Here is a 19,156-nt window from a genome sequence, read left to right on the forward strand (position 1 = left end):
TTTATTAAACAGTGGTTTATTGAACAAATTGTGTCTATCTCATTAAATCAGTTCAATCATAATTAACATTTTCTTAAGGATATAAAAATAGCTAATGCTGTAAACCATATACAGGGAGCCTTTCTTTCACATTACTATACTATTAAAGGTTACAATTAACAACAGAGCCCAAAATATTAAATTCAGCTGCTATTTATTTTTAGATATAATAATCAACACTCAAAATCAAAAATTGCACATAAGTTAGGTTTTGCATTAACTTCTAAATCTAATATTAAATTTATTTTTAAATTATTTTTTAAATATGGTCATTTACACAGTTACTGTCATAACTTGTTTTCATGACAAATTTATGTAAACATATATTAAATAGTTAAGACATTACTAACAGGTAAATATAATGAATATATAAGCTAATATAGTGCATATATTTAGTGAAATGTTTCATTTCTCTAGTGAACTAACATGGTGTGGACACTAAATGACTTGCCTGAGGTAAATGTAATGCTACGTGAGATATTATTCTCAAGCTGTTTTATTGATGTCTTTCCGCAGTTGAAACACTGGTTGAGAGATTATACCTAAACATATCTATGCATAGATTGTCTGCGCTTTTCCTTGTTGTGACGGTTAGCAAATAGTATTGCATTACCGTGTGCGACCCCTTCTGGATTGGAGTGTGAATCGCCTGTGACTGACTGTATTCATCGTCTCATTGTATGCACCGAACCATGACGTCTGTACCGTATGTTTTGAGATGAATACATGTACCGTTACACCGCTACTATGTTGGCACAATCAATCAATCAATCAATCTATCTATCTATCTATCTATCTTGAGCATCAAATCATCATATTAGAATGATTTCTGAAGGATCATGTGACACTGAAGACTGGAGTAATGATGCTGAAAATTCAGCTTTGCATCATTTTTTGATTTCTTCTTCAAGACAGAAAGAGTCTGGAATCAAATCTCAGAGATTTTAACATGAACTTAAACTTTACAGTTATCTGAGATCCTCGGTCCACATTTACTTTAACACTCTATCGCTATAAAATGCAAGTAGCGTTTAACACCATTATGTCTCATATTATGCCAGAGCTATCTTGTAGGAAAGAAAAATCACAAATGAGTCTGCAATTAGATTAACTGGAGACTGGAGAGCAGATGGAGAACTTCAGTCGAGAGCTCTACAATGTCTCAAACTGTGCTCTGATTTGTCAAAGATGCAAATGCAAATGCAAAAAAAAGAGAGAGATCTATGTAAGATTCTGTGGAGAGACCTCTGAAACAAAGTTGACACCAATATGAAACATAACTGAGAACTCCATTAAATCTCCTGAACTATGAAAGAGCAGCCTCTGAGAAATTCATTATCCTGTAGGATTTCTCCATGTTTCTCTCTAACTACAAATTTCCCCCCTTCTCTCACACTCCATTAATCAACAGGTTTTATAACGATTTACGCTCATAAAGGAATCGGCAGACCGGCATGTAAAACGTGCTTTGCTGGGGGCTACGACAGAATCAGTGTTACGCAGGAGCGCATTAAGCCCACACACACTCGTTTATCGATTACGTGAGTCTAAAACATCAGCCTTACAAGGGCTGTAAATGGCCTTCACAAGAGGCTTCAGCTCAAATTCACAGCAGGGTCCTAAAGAGAGACTCGTGCCTCCTCTCTGACTTCATCTGCAGATCGGCAGGAGCGGTCAGGGTCGTGTGCATCATATCAAAGGATGGATTGAGCACTGCACACAGAATGCTCTTGGTAAACATAAATAAAAATGAAGATGCGTGTATTTTAATATACATTTTTATAAACTTTTCACATGTACGCAATTTCCCACGAAAACCATCCCAACGGGTCTAAAATATAAACACTTATAATAGGCTTACCATAGTGAATCAGGGTAAGACAAAAACACACTTTGCAAGAAGGATTGATGATGCATTGACTTATTATTTAAATTTCGGAAATTTTGAACAAAAAAAAAAAAGTTATATAGTGTACCGTAAAAATATGAATGGGAAGATTCCCCTTTGTCTCTATTCACAGAATCTGTTTACCATTCATTTGATATTGTGTTTGTTCAAATCAATAAAGCGCAGGACTGCTATAGTCCACTAGAGTAAAACTCATAAGCCCAGAGCTTCACGGTTCCAGCGCTACAGCACAAATCACACACGTCTCCGGAACAGGCAGGAGCTTAATTGCCTGTCAGACAATCATGGTATCAGGGAATTAGAGCTGGAGCCGGTTACAGTTACACAATCCTGTAAAGTGAAAGATTATTGCCGGTGTGCTAAAGGATATTAACTGTGCTGGAGATTAAAATTGAAACTTGTGGCACACAAATATTATATCAACACGCCTCACGCATTTACACTACCAGACAAGAGTTTGGACACACCCATCCATATTCATTTTACTACCATTTTCAACATTTTTAGGACAAGAGTCATCAAGTCATCAAAACTATTAGAATATACAAATGGAAGTTCAGAAAAGAGAGCAAAAAATGTTTTACAAATTAAAACTTTTATATTTGGGCTTCTTGTTTGTATTACAGCTCTGCTCCCAAATAAAATAATAAAATAAAATAGTGAATTCATGCACAATTTCTACTAAATAGGCAAAAAACCTTTACATCAAAATGCTTTTAAGAAACATAAATTTACTCAAGTGTGCCCAAACTTTCAACTTTGGTGATTAATATTGAAACTTGTGGCACACATATTTATTGAACGCAAAGTTAGATCTACATGCCTCACGCCTTTACCGGTCAAGAGTTTGGACACACCCATAACATTAATATTTATTACTATTTTCAATATTTTAGGATAATAATAAAGTCAAAACTATTAAAAGCACAATATGTAAGATTTTTGGATTAAAATATTCAAAAACCACTAGAACAGTGTTATATATTTTGTTGACTTGTGTACTTACATTATTCCAAATGTTTCCAAGAATGTTTAAATCCAAATAAGCAATTTTAACCAGGACACGGACCAAGTCTGTGTGTCGCCTATCAATGACATCATACCCGCGTTATCCTTGATTTCTGGTTTTATTTTGTAGAAACCATGGAAACACCAAAGACACTTTTATATATTATGTGTTTTATTAGACAGGTGAGCAACTGTTTGGACACATTGATTGACAGAAAACTAATCATTGTTATATAACTCAACACAGTAAGTCTTATTGTTTACATCTCGTTTTTTTTTATTTACCGCGAGTACCATGTTTTACCATGTCTAATATTGATCTAGCTTACTGCAGTGTGCAACAAGTGCCTCATAGTAGCCGCCAAGCAAACGCACAGAGTAGCATTATAACAACTTTCAACACACTCAAATGTATTTAATATGATAAACAGCGCTGCTTTACTCCACATACGCTTCAACGGAAGAAGCAGAAGCGGCGACTGCAGCATAATAAAAGTCCCTCTGCTCTCAAAACGTGTGTTGCACTCGTCTCTCATTAGCAATCGCTCCAGCGGCCTTGTTTCTGATTCTTTTCCACCGGCTGTAGACGTGAAGACAACACCTCCCATGATTCCGCGAAATCAAGGCATCATCAAGCTATGCCTTTTTTTGAATAAGCGACCTCTAGTGGTGAAAATGTACATAGTGTGCCTTTAAAGGGTTAGTTCACCCAAAAATGAAAATTCTGTCATTAACTACTCACCCTCGTGCCGTTTTACACCTGTAAGACCTTCGTTGATCTTCGGAACACAAATTAAGATATTTTTGTTTAAATCCGATGGCTCCGTGAGGCCTACATAGGGAGCAATGACATTTCCTCTCTCAAGATCCATAAAGGTACTAAAAACATATTTAAATCAGATCATGTGAGTACAGTGGTTCAATATTAATATTATAAAGTGACGAGAATATTTTTGGTGCGCCAAAAAAACCCGAAATAACGACTTATTTAGTGATGGCGCACCAAAAATATTCTCGTCGCTTTATAATATTAATATTGAACCACTGTACTCACATGAACTGATTTAAATATGTTTTTAGTACCTTTATGGATCTTGAGAGAGGAAATGTCATTGCTCCCTATGTAGGCCTCACGGAGCCATCGGATTTAAACAAAAATATCTCAATTTGCGTTCTGAAGATTAATGAAGGTCTTACGGGTGTGTAACGGCACGAGGGTGAGTAATAAATGACAGAATTTTCATTTTTGGGTGAACTAACCCTTTAAGACTATACAAACTCAAGTATAGGAATAATGAAGAGACCAAAACAAATTAAAACTCTCTTATATTTGGGCTTCTTCTTTGTCTAGATTACAGCTCTGCTCACAAAATAAAATAAAATAAAATAAAATAAAATAAAATAAAACATTTTCTATGACCAAATGGAAATCATACTTGCTTTTTTAGACTTGGTGTCAACCGTCTCTCTCTCTCTTCACTTCTCTATGACAGTTAATCATGGTAGTAATGATGGTGAGGACAGGCGATCAATGTTGTGTAGAGCTGATCTGCCAGCAGAGAACACATACTGACTTCTAAACCATTGACCACACACACACAGACACACACAAGCACCTATAGGGATTGTAAACTGCTAAATGACCTTGGTACAGATACAAACAGGCTTGTGTGTAAGATTGCACACACACACACACACACACACACACACACACACACACACACACACACACACACACACACACACACACACAGAGAGAGTTAATAGAAAAGCAGTTACTTCTTTCCCCCTGTCTTTCATTCATTCTCCTCTGTATTCACATCACTCAATGGGTTTTTATGAAAGATATTGGATATTTGATTTAGTCTTAGTTGTTCAGACGTCAATTTCTTGGCTTTGCATGGGTTCAGCCCTTCTAACAATACAGTGTTGACTGCACCACTATTCCACAGCAGCAAAGAAATTATAAGTTGATTTATTTATTTTTGACTTACACAGCCTGAATTGAATGTGATGAGACAGAAAGACTGGGCGCTTCAAAGTATTACAAAGAAACGATTTGTCTGTCTATTCTCTGGTCAAATTCTTGAACAAATCACTCTTATGAACCACTTCTTTTAATGAACCGCTCAAAAAGTCTCACAAGTTTCAATCAGTCTAACAAATTACTTGTCTGTTACTGAATAAACATCCAACTCATTGACTGAATGTTTATATGATAATAATAAGGCGAAGTGTGTAATGTCTGAATCAATAGCTGAAAATACGACTGGTCTGCCATTGGTCGGCCAAACCAGTGTTATTATTGCTAAATAAAACTATTAAAAATACATGTTTTAATTGAAATAAAGCTGAAATAAAATGTAAATATTAGATTAAAAACTAAAAAAGTAAAAAAAGAAAAATGTAACACTGAAAGTTGAAGTACTAAAATTACTAAAACTAAAATAAAAAAAATGAAAGCTAAAAAAGAACTCTTTAAAAAGCTAATAAGAATGACAAAAGCTCATAACAAAATTAATAAAACTTAAAATATAAAAATAAAAGCTCATTAAAAATATAAATAATTACTGTAATACTTTAAAAATAATACTAAAATAAAATATTAATACTGTAAATAAATACTGATTTAATTAGCATATCGTATATAATTAATTCAATAAACAATTAATTGATAGGCAACTTTTATATCTACAACATTATACACTTTTAAAGATACACTTTCACAACAGTGATTAAAAAAACATCCAAACGGCATTGTTATTTATAGATTAGGTTCCTGAATAACCACTTCATTAGATTCAGTCACTGTGTTTGAACAGCTAGTCAACTCACACGTGGATAAACACTCATCGATTATGTAAAGAGGTTCCCTTCTCTATGACGCAGTGTCCTCTTAAAGATAAAGATAGACACAGTTGAATAATCCACGTCCTCTGGCTCTTCTTCTACCCTGCGGTGTCCAGGTGACAGGTGTAGAGCCATGAAGAAGAAGCCTCAAACCAAACAGATGGGCAAACAGAGAGAGAGACAGAAGGGCGCAGAGAGAGACAGGACGCAATCAGGCATAAGTAAAGCGACAGAGCACGACGAGAAACAAAGTGCTGGGCAGGCATGAGCAAGCAATAGTGCGTAAGAGAAGTCATGAATCAAGCATGACCAAGTGACAGAGCGTGATCAGATGGGACACAGTCCTGCTCAAAAGACACACGTGTGGTGCGTTTTGGATGCTGGTGTCTCCATCCGGCTTCGTAACTAGCATAACCACCACAAGGGAGAATTTTAATCAGAAGTTTGGCTATTCTGGCACACCAGACAGAACTAAACCATCATCTAAATGTATGCTGGTTTAAACTGGATTTTCAGCAGATTAAACACGGCTGGATCTAGTGATATGAGGGTACCCTAGACATGAATATTACAAGGATTCGCTTGGGGGCAAAAACATCAATCATATTCAGCATTCATTAGAAATGGAGAAGTTACTATGGAAGCATTAATAAAGTGAGTGGCGTAGCAACCCACAGTTCATCAGACAGATGTGAAGAGTACAGAATAAAATGAGAGAGAAGATGGTGAATATTCACACAAACAGCACCACATGCATGGGCTCCAGAAACAAGACTATTTGGAGCCCCCTAAACCATTTGGATGTGAGTAAAGCATTTCTATCTAAAAAACATTAATATAATGAATACTAATACAACAAACACTGATAAAACAACCAACACAATACTATATTTTTATATTCTTGCTATATCTGTGACCATTTTGCACAATATCCAGAGCCTTATACAATTCAGAGAATCAAAAAATGCTTTTAAAAACAAAATATTGACACATAAGGTAATAAATAGCAAATAATAACCAGCATTAACTTCTTGAGCAATTTGAGCTACAGTAGCTCGTCTGTTGGATCGAACCACACGGGCCAGCCTTCACTCCCCACGTTCATCAATGAGCCTTGGCCGCCCATGACCCTGTCGCCGGTTCACCACTGTTCTTCACCCTTCTTTCTTTCATTCTTTTTTTGAATGCCCAACTTCAGATTTGATCACAGGGTTCTCTACAGTATATAATATAGTGGATTATTAAAATAACCCCGTCCACCCTTACCCTCTGTTTGACACCCCTGCATCCAGTAAAATACACTCTGGAATATCACATGCATGAAGTAAAATTCAGTAGCAACTAATCAACTTGGAGGACGAGCTGCTAAAACCGAAGACATCACAACAGTGGTAGGAAGCAGAAGAGCATCTTGGATAAGTCTACTTAGGAACTAAATGGTTGCATTACACATTAAACGTGAAGTGTGTAATTTATACTTTCTCCATTCCCAGTTTAGTGTGTAGCTCAGGGGCCATTTACACAACACCATTTTCAACTAAAATACTGAAAACTTGTTATGCTTTTTTCGGTTCATTTACACATCAAAGGCGTTTTAGGGGTCTGAAAACTTTTGAAAACAAGTTTCAAAAGTGCAAGTTTTTGAAAACAATACTGTTATTGTCTTCATGTAAACTACAAAAACGTGGATCTCTGAAAACAGTGAGGGCATGCACATGCGTATTATGTGTTCAGTCTCTAGGCATGCACGTTTGTCGCAAGTGCTCTGTAAAAGATTGCGTATGTGCGCAGGCACGTATTCTTTCTTTATAAAGTGACATTGCCAACTACTGGCCTGGCAGCATAATACAGCATTTTTCACGGTCGTTCAACATTTTCATCTGTACAAAGAAAAAACTTTCCCATTTTTAGTACACTGTTGTCATGTAAACATACCCTCAGTTTGTTTCAGACTCAGTTTGCTTGAAAGCTCTCATTATAACTGCGATTCCATTTGATGCCACTAGTGGCGCTACAAGTGGCTTCAACTTTAACCTGTTAACTGTCACCCCCCTTTTTGAGCATAGGTAGATCTGATCTAAAATGATTGTAGTTCATAAATGCTTTGGAATACAGACCTAGGGTTGGTTTCTCTTTAAAGAAGACACTCAACAGATTATTGCAAATGTGAAAGCTTCAAAAAATGAAAGTATAAAAAGGTTACGTTTACTGTAAAGCAAATGTACAGAACTAAACATTTTTTATTTTATAAGAAATGTATATTTTACAAAATAATTTGGACACCAAAATTGCTAGAAAATCAAAGCCACATGTCTAATCAAGTTGTGTTCCAAATTTGAAGTTGATATCACAAAAATTGGGCCCGCTAAAAGCTTTTAAAGTACTATTTGCATGGTAATGCAATGTCCAATTTCACAACGGTTTTCATAGGATGAATTTTGAGCAATTAAGTTTTCGAATGATTGCTAAAATATGTGATGCAGAAAAAAATGCAATAAATAAAGCGCTACCGAGACAATGACGGCTAACTTTAAGTTCAATCGGTAAGAAAAGAATTAAAAAATGATTAGATTGGTATTTGATACTCACAGGAATGACTTGACATCCATGCCTCTGGTCCGGATCTGTCCCATCACGTGGTCCCAGCTTCCAGGATTGGACCGCGATCGTGCCCCTCCACCCGACCTGTAGCGGGACGCCCCTGCCCCAGCCGGGCTGCCACGCACCCCCCGCGGGCCCCCCCGGTGGCCCCCACCCCCGGGCCCGGTGTGCAGTTGGCCCAGACTCTGGGAGGTGGCTGGGGGGTCGTTGGGGCCTGGCGGGGGCTGGTGGGTTAGGGGCTGCTGGAGGCTTTGCTGCCTGACCAGGGGCCTGGGGCGGGCTGCTGAGGACGGGATATGCTCCAAAGTGGAGGTGGTAGAAAGAGAGGGGTCCCCAAAACTGGCACCAAATAATAAGAAAGGGGCCAAGTTGTGGGGCGAGACGAAGACGAGAAACAGGGACAGAAAGGAAGTCACAAGATAAAGGGAAGAGAAGGTAGACACGATTAATGAAGACCAAAGAGACCGAAGAGGACAAGGGAGAGGTAGCCAGACATGAAAAGACGACAGAATGAGGAAGAGTGTTGGGACACAGAAGAAAAACAAACGAGACCATTGAGTTGAGGGAGGGAGGGAGGGAAGGGTAAGAGAACGTGAAGGAACAGACATTTTAAGACGTCCATTGGGGGGGACAAAGGCACAATGAGGGAATGAGGGAAGAAAAAGAAAGCAAAGTTAGGCAGCAACATTAGCAAAATGTGCAACATTCACTTACACACACATTCGCCCATTTTCCACCGACAGGATGACGGTGCTGGTACCGGAGCCTGTGGCCAATCAGGAACTATTTTTACCACAGAAAACTGTTCAATTTATTTGTTGCATAACTAAATTACATACTGTACTTCATACAGTATGTCATAAAGGCAGTGGGTCTCATTCACTAATAACTGCATACACTATTCGTATTTATATGCACGTTTGAATTTCCCACAAAAATTTTCCGCCTAATTCACAACACTTACACACGCACATGAATTTGTTCTTAACCTCCTTCTAATGTTGATGAATTCGGAGTATTCTAAATGAGCGACCGCGTGCCTGAAGTAGGTAATTTCCATAAAACACACCCACACCATGTCCATATAAGGGCATTCTGCACACCATGTCCATATAAGGGGATTCTGAACACCATGTCCATTTAAGGGCATTCCGCACACCATGTCCATATAAGGGCATTCTGCACACCATGTCCATATAAGGGCATTCCGAACACACGTTCTCGCCTGAGAGCAATCTGCTAGCAATGCCAAGAGTGCCATCCTCAAAACAAGTTCAAACGCAATAAACACCTTTTATACAGACATTACTGACCTCTGATTAGCCAGCTGTACATACGCATATCTGCATCTTTATGCAGAGCTAACTTGAAACTTCAGCTATAACGCTATATTACTTTTTTTTTTACTGATAGCCTATATTTAAGATCTATATCAGTTTAAAAATGCATGGTAACATGTTTATAAGGCCACCAAGAGTATGTGATTTTTGTGTACGAGGGGTTTCAGTTGTTCTTACATTTTTTTGTAAATTCAGAATAAATTTTAGAATGAAAGTTATTAACGAATCATGATTTGTTCGTGAAAACGTTCATACACAGATCATGCACAAATTTGTGCATACGCATGCTTAGTAAATGAGACCCATTGAATTTGGATTTAAAAATTTGTTCGTAAAACTTGCAAGACCTGTGAACAAAAACCACAATAAAGTCCAAGAGGGATAGGATCTTGTGCCACATCGGCTCTGTTGTGAAGATTCACAGTTCCTCCGGGACGAGCACCTGCACTATTTCAATGGAAAAGGGGTAACTGTTTCTCTTGTGGCATGACCTGACGAAGGAGTATGTCTTGTAGACCCAACTTCCTCCTGCTAAAGATCTCTCTACATCTACTTAGTTTCTATGTCTTCAATATTTCAATTCAATTATCATTTCTATCCATTCAACCCTTCCCAGCAGCTTCCTTTGCTCTGCATCATGTCTGATTAGTGTAAAGTCTCATCGAGCTGTTCTGTTGGATGTTAATGCTCTGCTGGAGGATTTACTGCACCAGGGTGAAGTGCCACACACCCCTATCAAGGTCCCAGTGCTGTAATTCTCACACGGTACTCAAGGGATGCGTCCCCACTGAGAGTATTTGTGAAGGGATTGAATGTCAGCAATAACTCAAACTCTGCCACTACGCTTTTTATACAAGTGTCAAGGTTGCAAAAGGAACAGCGGCACGTTAATGGACATGAATTCATGAGTTAAATGAAGGAGTTACTACCGTGATTGACTTTTGAATGTTACAATGGAAAGCTAGTATGATTATTAGAGTTGGTGAGTAGGCATTTCTGACTATAGGGCATGACATGATTTTGCCAAGTAGGACGTATTCCTGGATCAACATCCTTTGTCATTCTCTGTCAAACTATAAAAATAGTTTTCATACAATCTGCTTATACCCCAGTGATGATTATATGTAGGGGTGGGGTTAGCTTCATGCTTACTTTTTTCTGAAAATCATATGATTTCATGCGAAATTCATACAAACTTGCCACCTGGTGGTAGACATGTTTTCCTGTGAGATCGGTTTGAACCATAACCATAACCCTAAGTAAAGGCCCCAAGCCAGGCCCTTTCACATGACTCATGTCAAACTTCCCCAATGCATTATGGACCAAAGCCACATTGTGTGGAAGTGACAATCAAATTTCAAACTATTTCTGCAATGACTTTTGAAGTGCAGCCAATGATTACCAGGCAGTTTGCATGATAAGTCATTGGCGGTGCCAATACAAATATTAAAAAAACAGAAACGTTGAGTTGCACAACACAACAGAGGACTCAAAAATAAGGATTATTTATGCTGTAGTTATGATTTTTACTTTCCCTGCCATAAAACAATAGTCAATATTGATTTTTAGCAATGCATTTTTATATTAACTATAAAATGTTGGATTTCCATTACATTTTTTTCTTTGACATAGAGAAACAAACTGGAAAATATAGCTGTAAGCAGCAATTAATGGGGTTCAAGTGCTTTAAGTCCTTTAAGCATGTGTAAAAAGGTAATGTTTTATTTAGCAAGCCTGTAACCACCTAGATCATAGATGGAAAAGACCATTTACAGCCAAAACAAGCAATTTACTAAGAAAATATATATTTTAAAGCTTTTTAACAGTTATCGAGGTTGAACCAAAAACCTAGGACTAGTTCGTGAAAGTAGGTTTTTGAAATAATCTCTAATGTTTAATGAACAAATCGATGTACAGCGGCGGTCCTAGAGGCAAAGTTCTACTATATGGTATGTAGGTCGTGGGCATGTGCGAAAAAAAATTGCGTGATATACAATCCTTTACACATGCAAAGACGCCCCCCGGTGGCCAATTTTTTTCGAATTTCGCACAGGCCTCTAGGACCGTGAGTCAAACAGGCCCAGCGAGTTTCGTTCCAATCGGCCTCCGTTAACCTTGGCTGACAGCTGCTCGAAATTCGACAGTGTCCGTGTTTTTCAAGATACGCAAATGTCCTCATAGACAATCGCGGCACCTTGGACAAAGACACCGCATGCCAGTTTTCAAGTCAATCGGACTGACTGTTGCGTAGCTATAGCCATTTTCGTGTTTTGTTTTATTTTATAGTGCCACCAAGTGCCCCTTTTCACACAACCACAGATTGAGCTCTTACATAGTTGTACCAAGTTTGGTAAAATTATCTCATTCCGTTCAAGAGGGATAGCCGTTTTAGTAAAAGTGGCCATGCCCACTTTGAACGTTCTGGCGTCCCATCATTGACTTGGATCGAAATTTCAACTTTTTCCGATAATTATTGACAATCAGACTCCAGAGAATCTTTCGGCACTGGTTCGGTTCTGATCGGGTGAAAAAACTAAGTTTGCAAAAGTAGTTTTTTCAAAAAATCCAAAATACCCAAAAATTCGACGATTTGACGATCAAATCTGAGACATGCATTTTGTTTGTCTTGAGCCAAGGATTCCAACGTTATAAGACATTTGAGCCTGTGACAAATGGCCTAGGATTTATGAGCCATTACGTACTTTTGATCACTGTAGCGCCACCATCAGGCCAATTGGGATGAGCCTTGGAGATGTTTTAGATGGGGTGGGTACTAGCATCCCTCAAAGTTTCAAGTCTCTATGACTTACGGTTTGATCTGCCTGATCACTTTTCCTGATCCTTGGAAATTCTAACAATTACAATATGGTTTCAGGGCTACGCGCTTGAACCCCTAATTACAGTTCCGTAAATTCATAAACTCGCCTTTGCTGGAAAACAAGGGCATAAAATGCAAAACATTACTGGCTGATTTGTAGTGTTCAGCACCTTCATACCAATGCTTCCAAGACCAAATTTTATCTATGTAGCCAACAAGATACAATTATCTTATTGACAACAATTATATGATATATTCAGAGACTGACAGTAAAATAGCACAATACCTGGACGTCACGACGCTCGTTTACAGAGTTGAACTGAAGCCCTGAATTGAGTCATGTGAAAGTGTCTTTAGATTAACCCTCACACTAAAATCTGATTGATTAAAAGAAATTTTGCTCAAGCTCTGACAAGGAAGTTGGTCCATGAACAGGTCCTATTTTAAATCACATTATAATGCCACAAGCGTGTTGCGACGGCACTCGTTTCACACATGATTTTTAGATATACGTACATATATACACAGTATACTGTATATGCATGTATGTAATGCAGTATATCACCCTGCACTTACACCCATTATGCAGCTTGAGCTGTCATTAAGGAACTTACATTCCCCATCTACTCGTTTTCTCATCTCTGCTTCAGTTCTGTGTGTTATAAATAGGTTTAGAAAGCAAGGAAGAAAAAAGTGTGTGGGGGTTGCGGACTCAGTCGAAACAATGATCAAAGCGAGAAAACACAGAAGCAAAAGAAAGCGTCAAAGAATGAAAAAATACAGCTCCCAAAAAGAAAGTATTGCTGTTTTAGAGGGGGAAAAAAGAAAGGTTTTTCTTGTTGGATTCATCTAGCCTCTAGTCCTTGCCAGACATGAATACTGTGTGAAATTCGACATTAAAGTACAACCGCTTTGTTAAAGACCGGGCTCGAAAAACCAATTTTAGGCAATTTTAGGACAGTACTTCCCTCAGATGAACTTTAAATATTCAGTGGCTAACTGAGAAATTGCACATCACATTACTAAAGCTTCTGTCACATCCTCTGTAACGCAGGAGCAATTTCATATTGGAAAGTTATAAAGATCTTATCCTCTCATGGCTACAACTAAGTTTAATAAATCAATGTACTTGCTAGTCTCACCTTAAAGGAGTAGGTCAAGAAAAAAAAAGAAAGAAAAAAAAAAAGAAAAGAAAATACTGTCATTATTTAATCCAGTTTTATTATAAGGAAAATAAAATAAAATAAAATAAAATAAAATTTGGGTTCCAAGAAAGAAAGCAAGCCAAACAGTATGAAACAACATGAAGGTGATTAAACAATTTTAATTTTTGTGTGAACTATTCCTTTAACTGTCCTCTTTCACTGTACTAAATATTTGATTAGTGAGAAAATATCTAACCTCTGTTGTCAAGAAAAATCATTCTCAGGACGACTCTTAAAGCAATCCTGTCAAACACTGACATTCACATCTGCACTCATCCAAACACGGATTGAAGGAGTAGTGTTGGTGATTCAGACTCCTCCAGCAAATCCGTAAGCTTTAGCAGAAACCTGTGGTTTCTTGTTATTACAGAGCTTCAAGACACCAGGTGATAGAAACGCTGATGGAGAACGTGTGTATAAGATGGCAAGAGGAGCAGTAGAAATATATGAGAGGAAGGGTCACAACTCTAGAAACCAATTATAGGTCGAAGATGGGAGTGGACGAAAACATGAAATGAGAGAAAGCACTTTGTAGGGCTGAAATAGACGCGACTAATTAGAAAAGAACAAGATTTTAAGAGTCATTAATCAGTGAAACAAAATGTTCTACATTTCAGGTGTCTCCATTTTTAAAATCCTGGTTGATGTGAGGCTGTTTGATCACACAATGAAGCCCACGTGACGTCACATTAGGCCTGGGCGAGATGATATTAATGGTGATTATGCGGCTGATCAAATTAAGCAACATTGCGAACATAATATTGTTTTAATGTGCTTTTAATTACTATATTTGCAAAAGGAATATTTGGAAATCTAAAACTGATACTTCCTACTTGCCTACTAAAGCAAAATATATGAATAACCATCTTAAAACAATTTTTTTTGTTTGTTTTTTTGTGAAGCATCTGACATCATAACATAATTTCCTTTATGAACGTGCTATCATTTATCCAACAAAACCCCCAGTCGGCTTGCAATAAAAACAATCAAATATGGTTCATTATATAGTATAGTCACCAATCAAATAGTGCTACACATTTTAAAATACTTGAAAGCTACAATTGACAATTTAATGTAATAAATGTCATCATTCAGGGGCCGTTCACACAGCTCAGAAACAGCTAGAGTAACAGGAGCATAATGCAAATGAACAGAAATCATGTCTACAGGCGCATCTTTCATACACTGTCACTAATACGAATCATTATACATATAGAAATGTAATCATCACAACCCCAAATTCATCTGACTGGTCCATTATTTTAAAACTGACATGTGAGTCAAACATGAAACAATTTTAATGGTGTGTGACACTGAAAAAAGACCTTTTGTAATGATGTTTACATAAACCAACAGCGATTATTATTTTTATTACTTTATATTATTGTGCTATTGATGCTTTACGAAAGTCAATGCAACCAATTAACAGTACCTTGGGTTTATTCGAAATATTTGCTAGATCATTCCTTCAGATGAATTTACCTACTATTCTAGACTTAATTTAACAAAATTTCTGTCGTTCTGTCTCACTACCATTCAAAAGTTTGTGGTCAGTAAGATTTTTTTTTTAAAGAAATTAATACTTGTATTCAGCAAGGACACATTAAATTGACCAACAGTGACAGTAAAGACATTTATAATGTTACAAAAGATTTCTATTTCAAATGCATGTTAATATTTTGAACTTTCTATTTATAAAAGAATCCTGAAAACAATTAGCAGCACAACTGTTTACAACATTGATAATAATAATAATAAATGTTTCTTGAGCATCGAATCATCATATTAGAATGATTTCTGCAGGATCATGTGACACTGAAGACTGGAGTAATGATGCTGAAAATTCAGCTTTGATCACAGGAATAAATTACATTTTACAATATATTCACATAGAAAACAGGTATTTTAAATTGTAAAAATATTTCACAATATTACTGTTTTACTGTATTTTGATCAAATAAATGGAGTCTTGGTGAGCAGAAGAGACATCTTTCAAAAACATCTTACTGACCTCAAACTTTTGAACGGTCGTGTACAACACATGAGACCCAATGACATTTCATTAAACCTGGTGAAATATGTCAACTAATCTTAAAGGCCCACTGAAGTGCCTTGAAACGTGCAGCATTATTTAATGTGTTGATGTAATTTCCGCTGAAACAGGAAGACAGGGCGGGACCCTTTTTTTAAAACAGCCAGTAGCGTTTTGTTTATGTCACAACTCGTCCAGAGCTGTTGAGCTCCGTAAAGCCTCAGTTCCTTCTAAACTCTAACAGTTTCTCATCCTAAACTCCTCCATATCGCTTTAAAATACAGCATTCTGTGCAGAATTCAAATGGGTTTGATACGTTTTGCAGTCATATAATCTGCTCTGTGCTCTCTTGTCTCTGGACCGGAGCAGACTGTGTGCACACGGCGGCGGTTTGCGTGACGCTAATATGAAACCAGACTTCATTCGCCTCAATGGAAAGCATATTTACACCGTCTGAATCGTTCCCTATCCCCTATATAGTGCACTATGTGCCATTTACCATGTAGAAAATAGCAGCTTCAGCTTCAGCGTCTATTTATAATGTAGGGGGCGGGACGCTTCAGATTCTAGAGAGCATTTGATTGGACAGAAAATCTGATGAAAAGCTGAAGAGCAGAGTGATGTTATCAAAACCATTGATCCATATTGGCGGAAGTGAGAGACTGTAAGTTTTGAACGCTTATATCTTCTAAATGTGAATTTTGTCATTATTTTGGAGCACACTAGCTTATAGATAACCTTAAGGGTAATATATTCATACTAAAAGCCAAAAAAACTTTAAGACTTTAAGAGCATATGGGCTACTTTTATGGTACTTTTTTGTCACAGTCTTTGTATAGAAAAGAGCATGGTAAGTAAAGAAACAGTTCAACCTTCTTGCCCTAAACTTCTTAAAAGGAAAAGAAGTCATCCTCTGACACTCACTTGCTGGGTCTCAAGCTGCCGGAGTGCAGGTGGCTCTGGACAGTTTGCCACCTCCCGGACTTGCTGGTCCCTGCGCCTATGCAGCTGTCACTGCGACTGGGACCCCCCACTGCCCCCCCACCCACCCCTCCCTTCTCCAGCGATCCACTGAAAGAGGGAGAAGAGAGATAAGGAGATATGCAAGAACAGAAATGACAGGAGAGTTTGAAGAAGAATGAAAGATTCAGACAGAAGGAAAAGAGGCACAGATTGTTCAGAACCCTTCAGGCAGAGCAATAAGGAGCAGCGGTAGAAAACAATCCCGCTCGAGCCCCAGCTGTAAACCAAGCAGGTGTAACAGGAACGTAGACGGTGCGGGGCACAAGGGGGCAGACGCTCGGGTGCTGGGAGAGCAAGCAGATGGGTCTGATTTACAGGGAACGTGGGCGGACAGTAAAAGGAAGGCAGGTGCTGTTGGAATTGTTGTATCCTATTTGCTTGCTATGTCACACACTTAAGAAAAGTAATATTGATGTATAGACTGTCCCTGCAAGAAGCCAAACACACACAGCAAGACCTTGATTAAATAATCTATTTTTCTTGGTCTGACAGAAAATCAAAAAATAATGTATGCCTCTGTGTTCCATATAGGGCTGCACCATTTGGCCCTGAGTCATTATTAAACAGCTTAAGGCTACAATTTAATTAATGAAGAATATAGTTAAGTATTTTAGCTGTTTACAAACATGTAAAAAAGGACAACTTTAAGACCAAGCCTCTGCCAAATAACTGCAAGTGGCAATCCTACTATAGTAAACGCCTTTTTACCAGCATCCAGACTTTAGTGAATCGGACTACTGGGCCTATTGAATATTAATTTATGACTCTGTATGTAATTAATATTCATGAGCAAGGATAAAAAGTTTTATAATTGTGTCCTACCTCAATATTACTGTATGAAATTTTTATTATTTATTATTTTATTCAATTAAATATTAATAAGTGCACTGCCCTATATAAATGCTTAAACCAGCCTAAGCTAGTTTGCTGGTCATCTCTTATCTCTCCGACAGTGAGTCGACACACAAACCCGCCTCCCCTCACTCACTAGTTTCATTTGCTCTGGATGAATATTGTTGATGTTACAGGGCTTGAATTTTGGCGTGGGATTGCACATATTGCTCATAATTTTACTCATTCTCGCAGATTTTGTGCTCACACACACATAAAGCTGCTTCTCAGTGCTAAATTGAGTTATTTTTCACTGCTTATTGCACTTAAACAGTCAAATACACACAAAATAATGTCAAAATGTCAGTCTTGGTGAGTATTGACGTAAACACAGTCGGTTATGTTTTGAGTGAACGTAAACAGTTGAGAAAGAAAACGCATATGTAACAGTATAATGGATCTGTGCGTCAGGTCTTAAAGTGACAGCAGCCTAATATACCTGCTGCCAAATTATGATATAATATTAAATATTTCTATATGGCAGTTTTTCCCCATGGTATCGATGTCAAAATTGTGGCCAGTTAAAATGCTGAGTGGCTTGTAACTTTGGAAAACCACTAGACACAGTGGTTGTGAGCAAAAAAGTTCATGTCAAGCCCTGCACACCAGTAACGTTGAACTAAGACCTAATCCTGGCTTTATCTAAGCCCTGTCTGTGAAACCGCCTAAAAGTACTAAAACTGAAATAAAAATAAAGTGAAAAAATAAAAATGACAAAAACACATAACAAAATGACTAAAACTTAAACTAATATTAAAATGAAAACGGAAAATATAAAAATAAAAGCTAATTCAAAATATGAGTAAATAGAATAGAAATAACTCTAAAATAATGCAGAGCTGCTAGCCTGACCATATGAAAAGCAAAACCCTTTTAAAACCTTGCAACAGACCAGACTAACCAGGCAGGGAGACCAGCTTAGACTGGTGTAAGATGTTTTTCCAGCATAAAACTGTGTGAATGCTAAGAAAGCTGAGTTGGATTTCAATCAGTGCACTTTTGGGTCAACTAAATGAGAGAAGAGAACTTCAGCATGAAGAGTAATTCATTCTATCATCAGCAGAGCGTGTTTAATACACAATTTAATTTACAGACAAAAGCCTTTGTGCGCTGGTTTGCAGTTTTTGCACATGCTTTTTAACAGGAGAGCTGCTGTTTCAATGACATTTTATGCCTTTTTCTTTTGGCTTTCAAATCACAGTATAACTGCAATATGATTATGTTTTTACCTAACTGTGCAGCCCTACTTCTACATGATATTCAAATCACATGAACACTGTCGGTCAAAAGTTTGGGGTCAGTAATATTTATATTTTTATTTATTTATTTTATTTGGAAAGAATATATACTTTTATTCAACAAGGATGCATTTTATGATCAAAAGTGACAGTAAAAAAATTCATAATAGATTTCTATTTAAAAAAAAAATGCTGTTCTTTT

At 37.4% G+C, this 19,156-nt stretch overlaps 1 protein-coding gene across 4 annotated transcripts in view; it reads right to left on the bottom strand.

Annotated features, from left to right (window-relative positions):
* Nucleotides 1-19,156, bottom strand: part of syt7b (synaptotagmin VIIb) — a 146,494-nt gene that overhangs the window by 48,752 nt on the left and 78,586 nt on the right. For 3 of the 4 annotated variants that reach the window (XR_007930890.1, XM_051900109.1, XM_051900110.1), the window contains exons 5-6: nt 16,727-16,873; nt 8,396-8,746 (exon numbers count right to left, since the gene is read on the bottom strand). Coding sequence is in view for 3 of the 4 variants with exons in the window: in XM_051900109.1 (XP_051756069.1) it covers nt 8,396-8,746; nt 16,727-16,873 (498 nt within the window). In the remaining variant the exon portion in view is untranslated. The remainder of the gene's footprint in view (nt 1-8,395; nt 8,747-16,726; nt 16,874-19,156) is intronic. The other variant, XM_051900111.1, reaches the window with a different exon arrangement.

The sequence above is a fragment of the Ctenopharyngodon idella genome, chromosome 7, assembly GCF_019924925.1.
Source record: "Ctenopharyngodon idella isolate HZGC_01 chromosome 7, HZGC01, whole genome shotgun sequence".
Classification (NCBI taxonomy): Eukaryota; Metazoa; Chordata; class Actinopteri; order Cypriniformes; family Xenocyprididae; genus Ctenopharyngodon; species Ctenopharyngodon idella.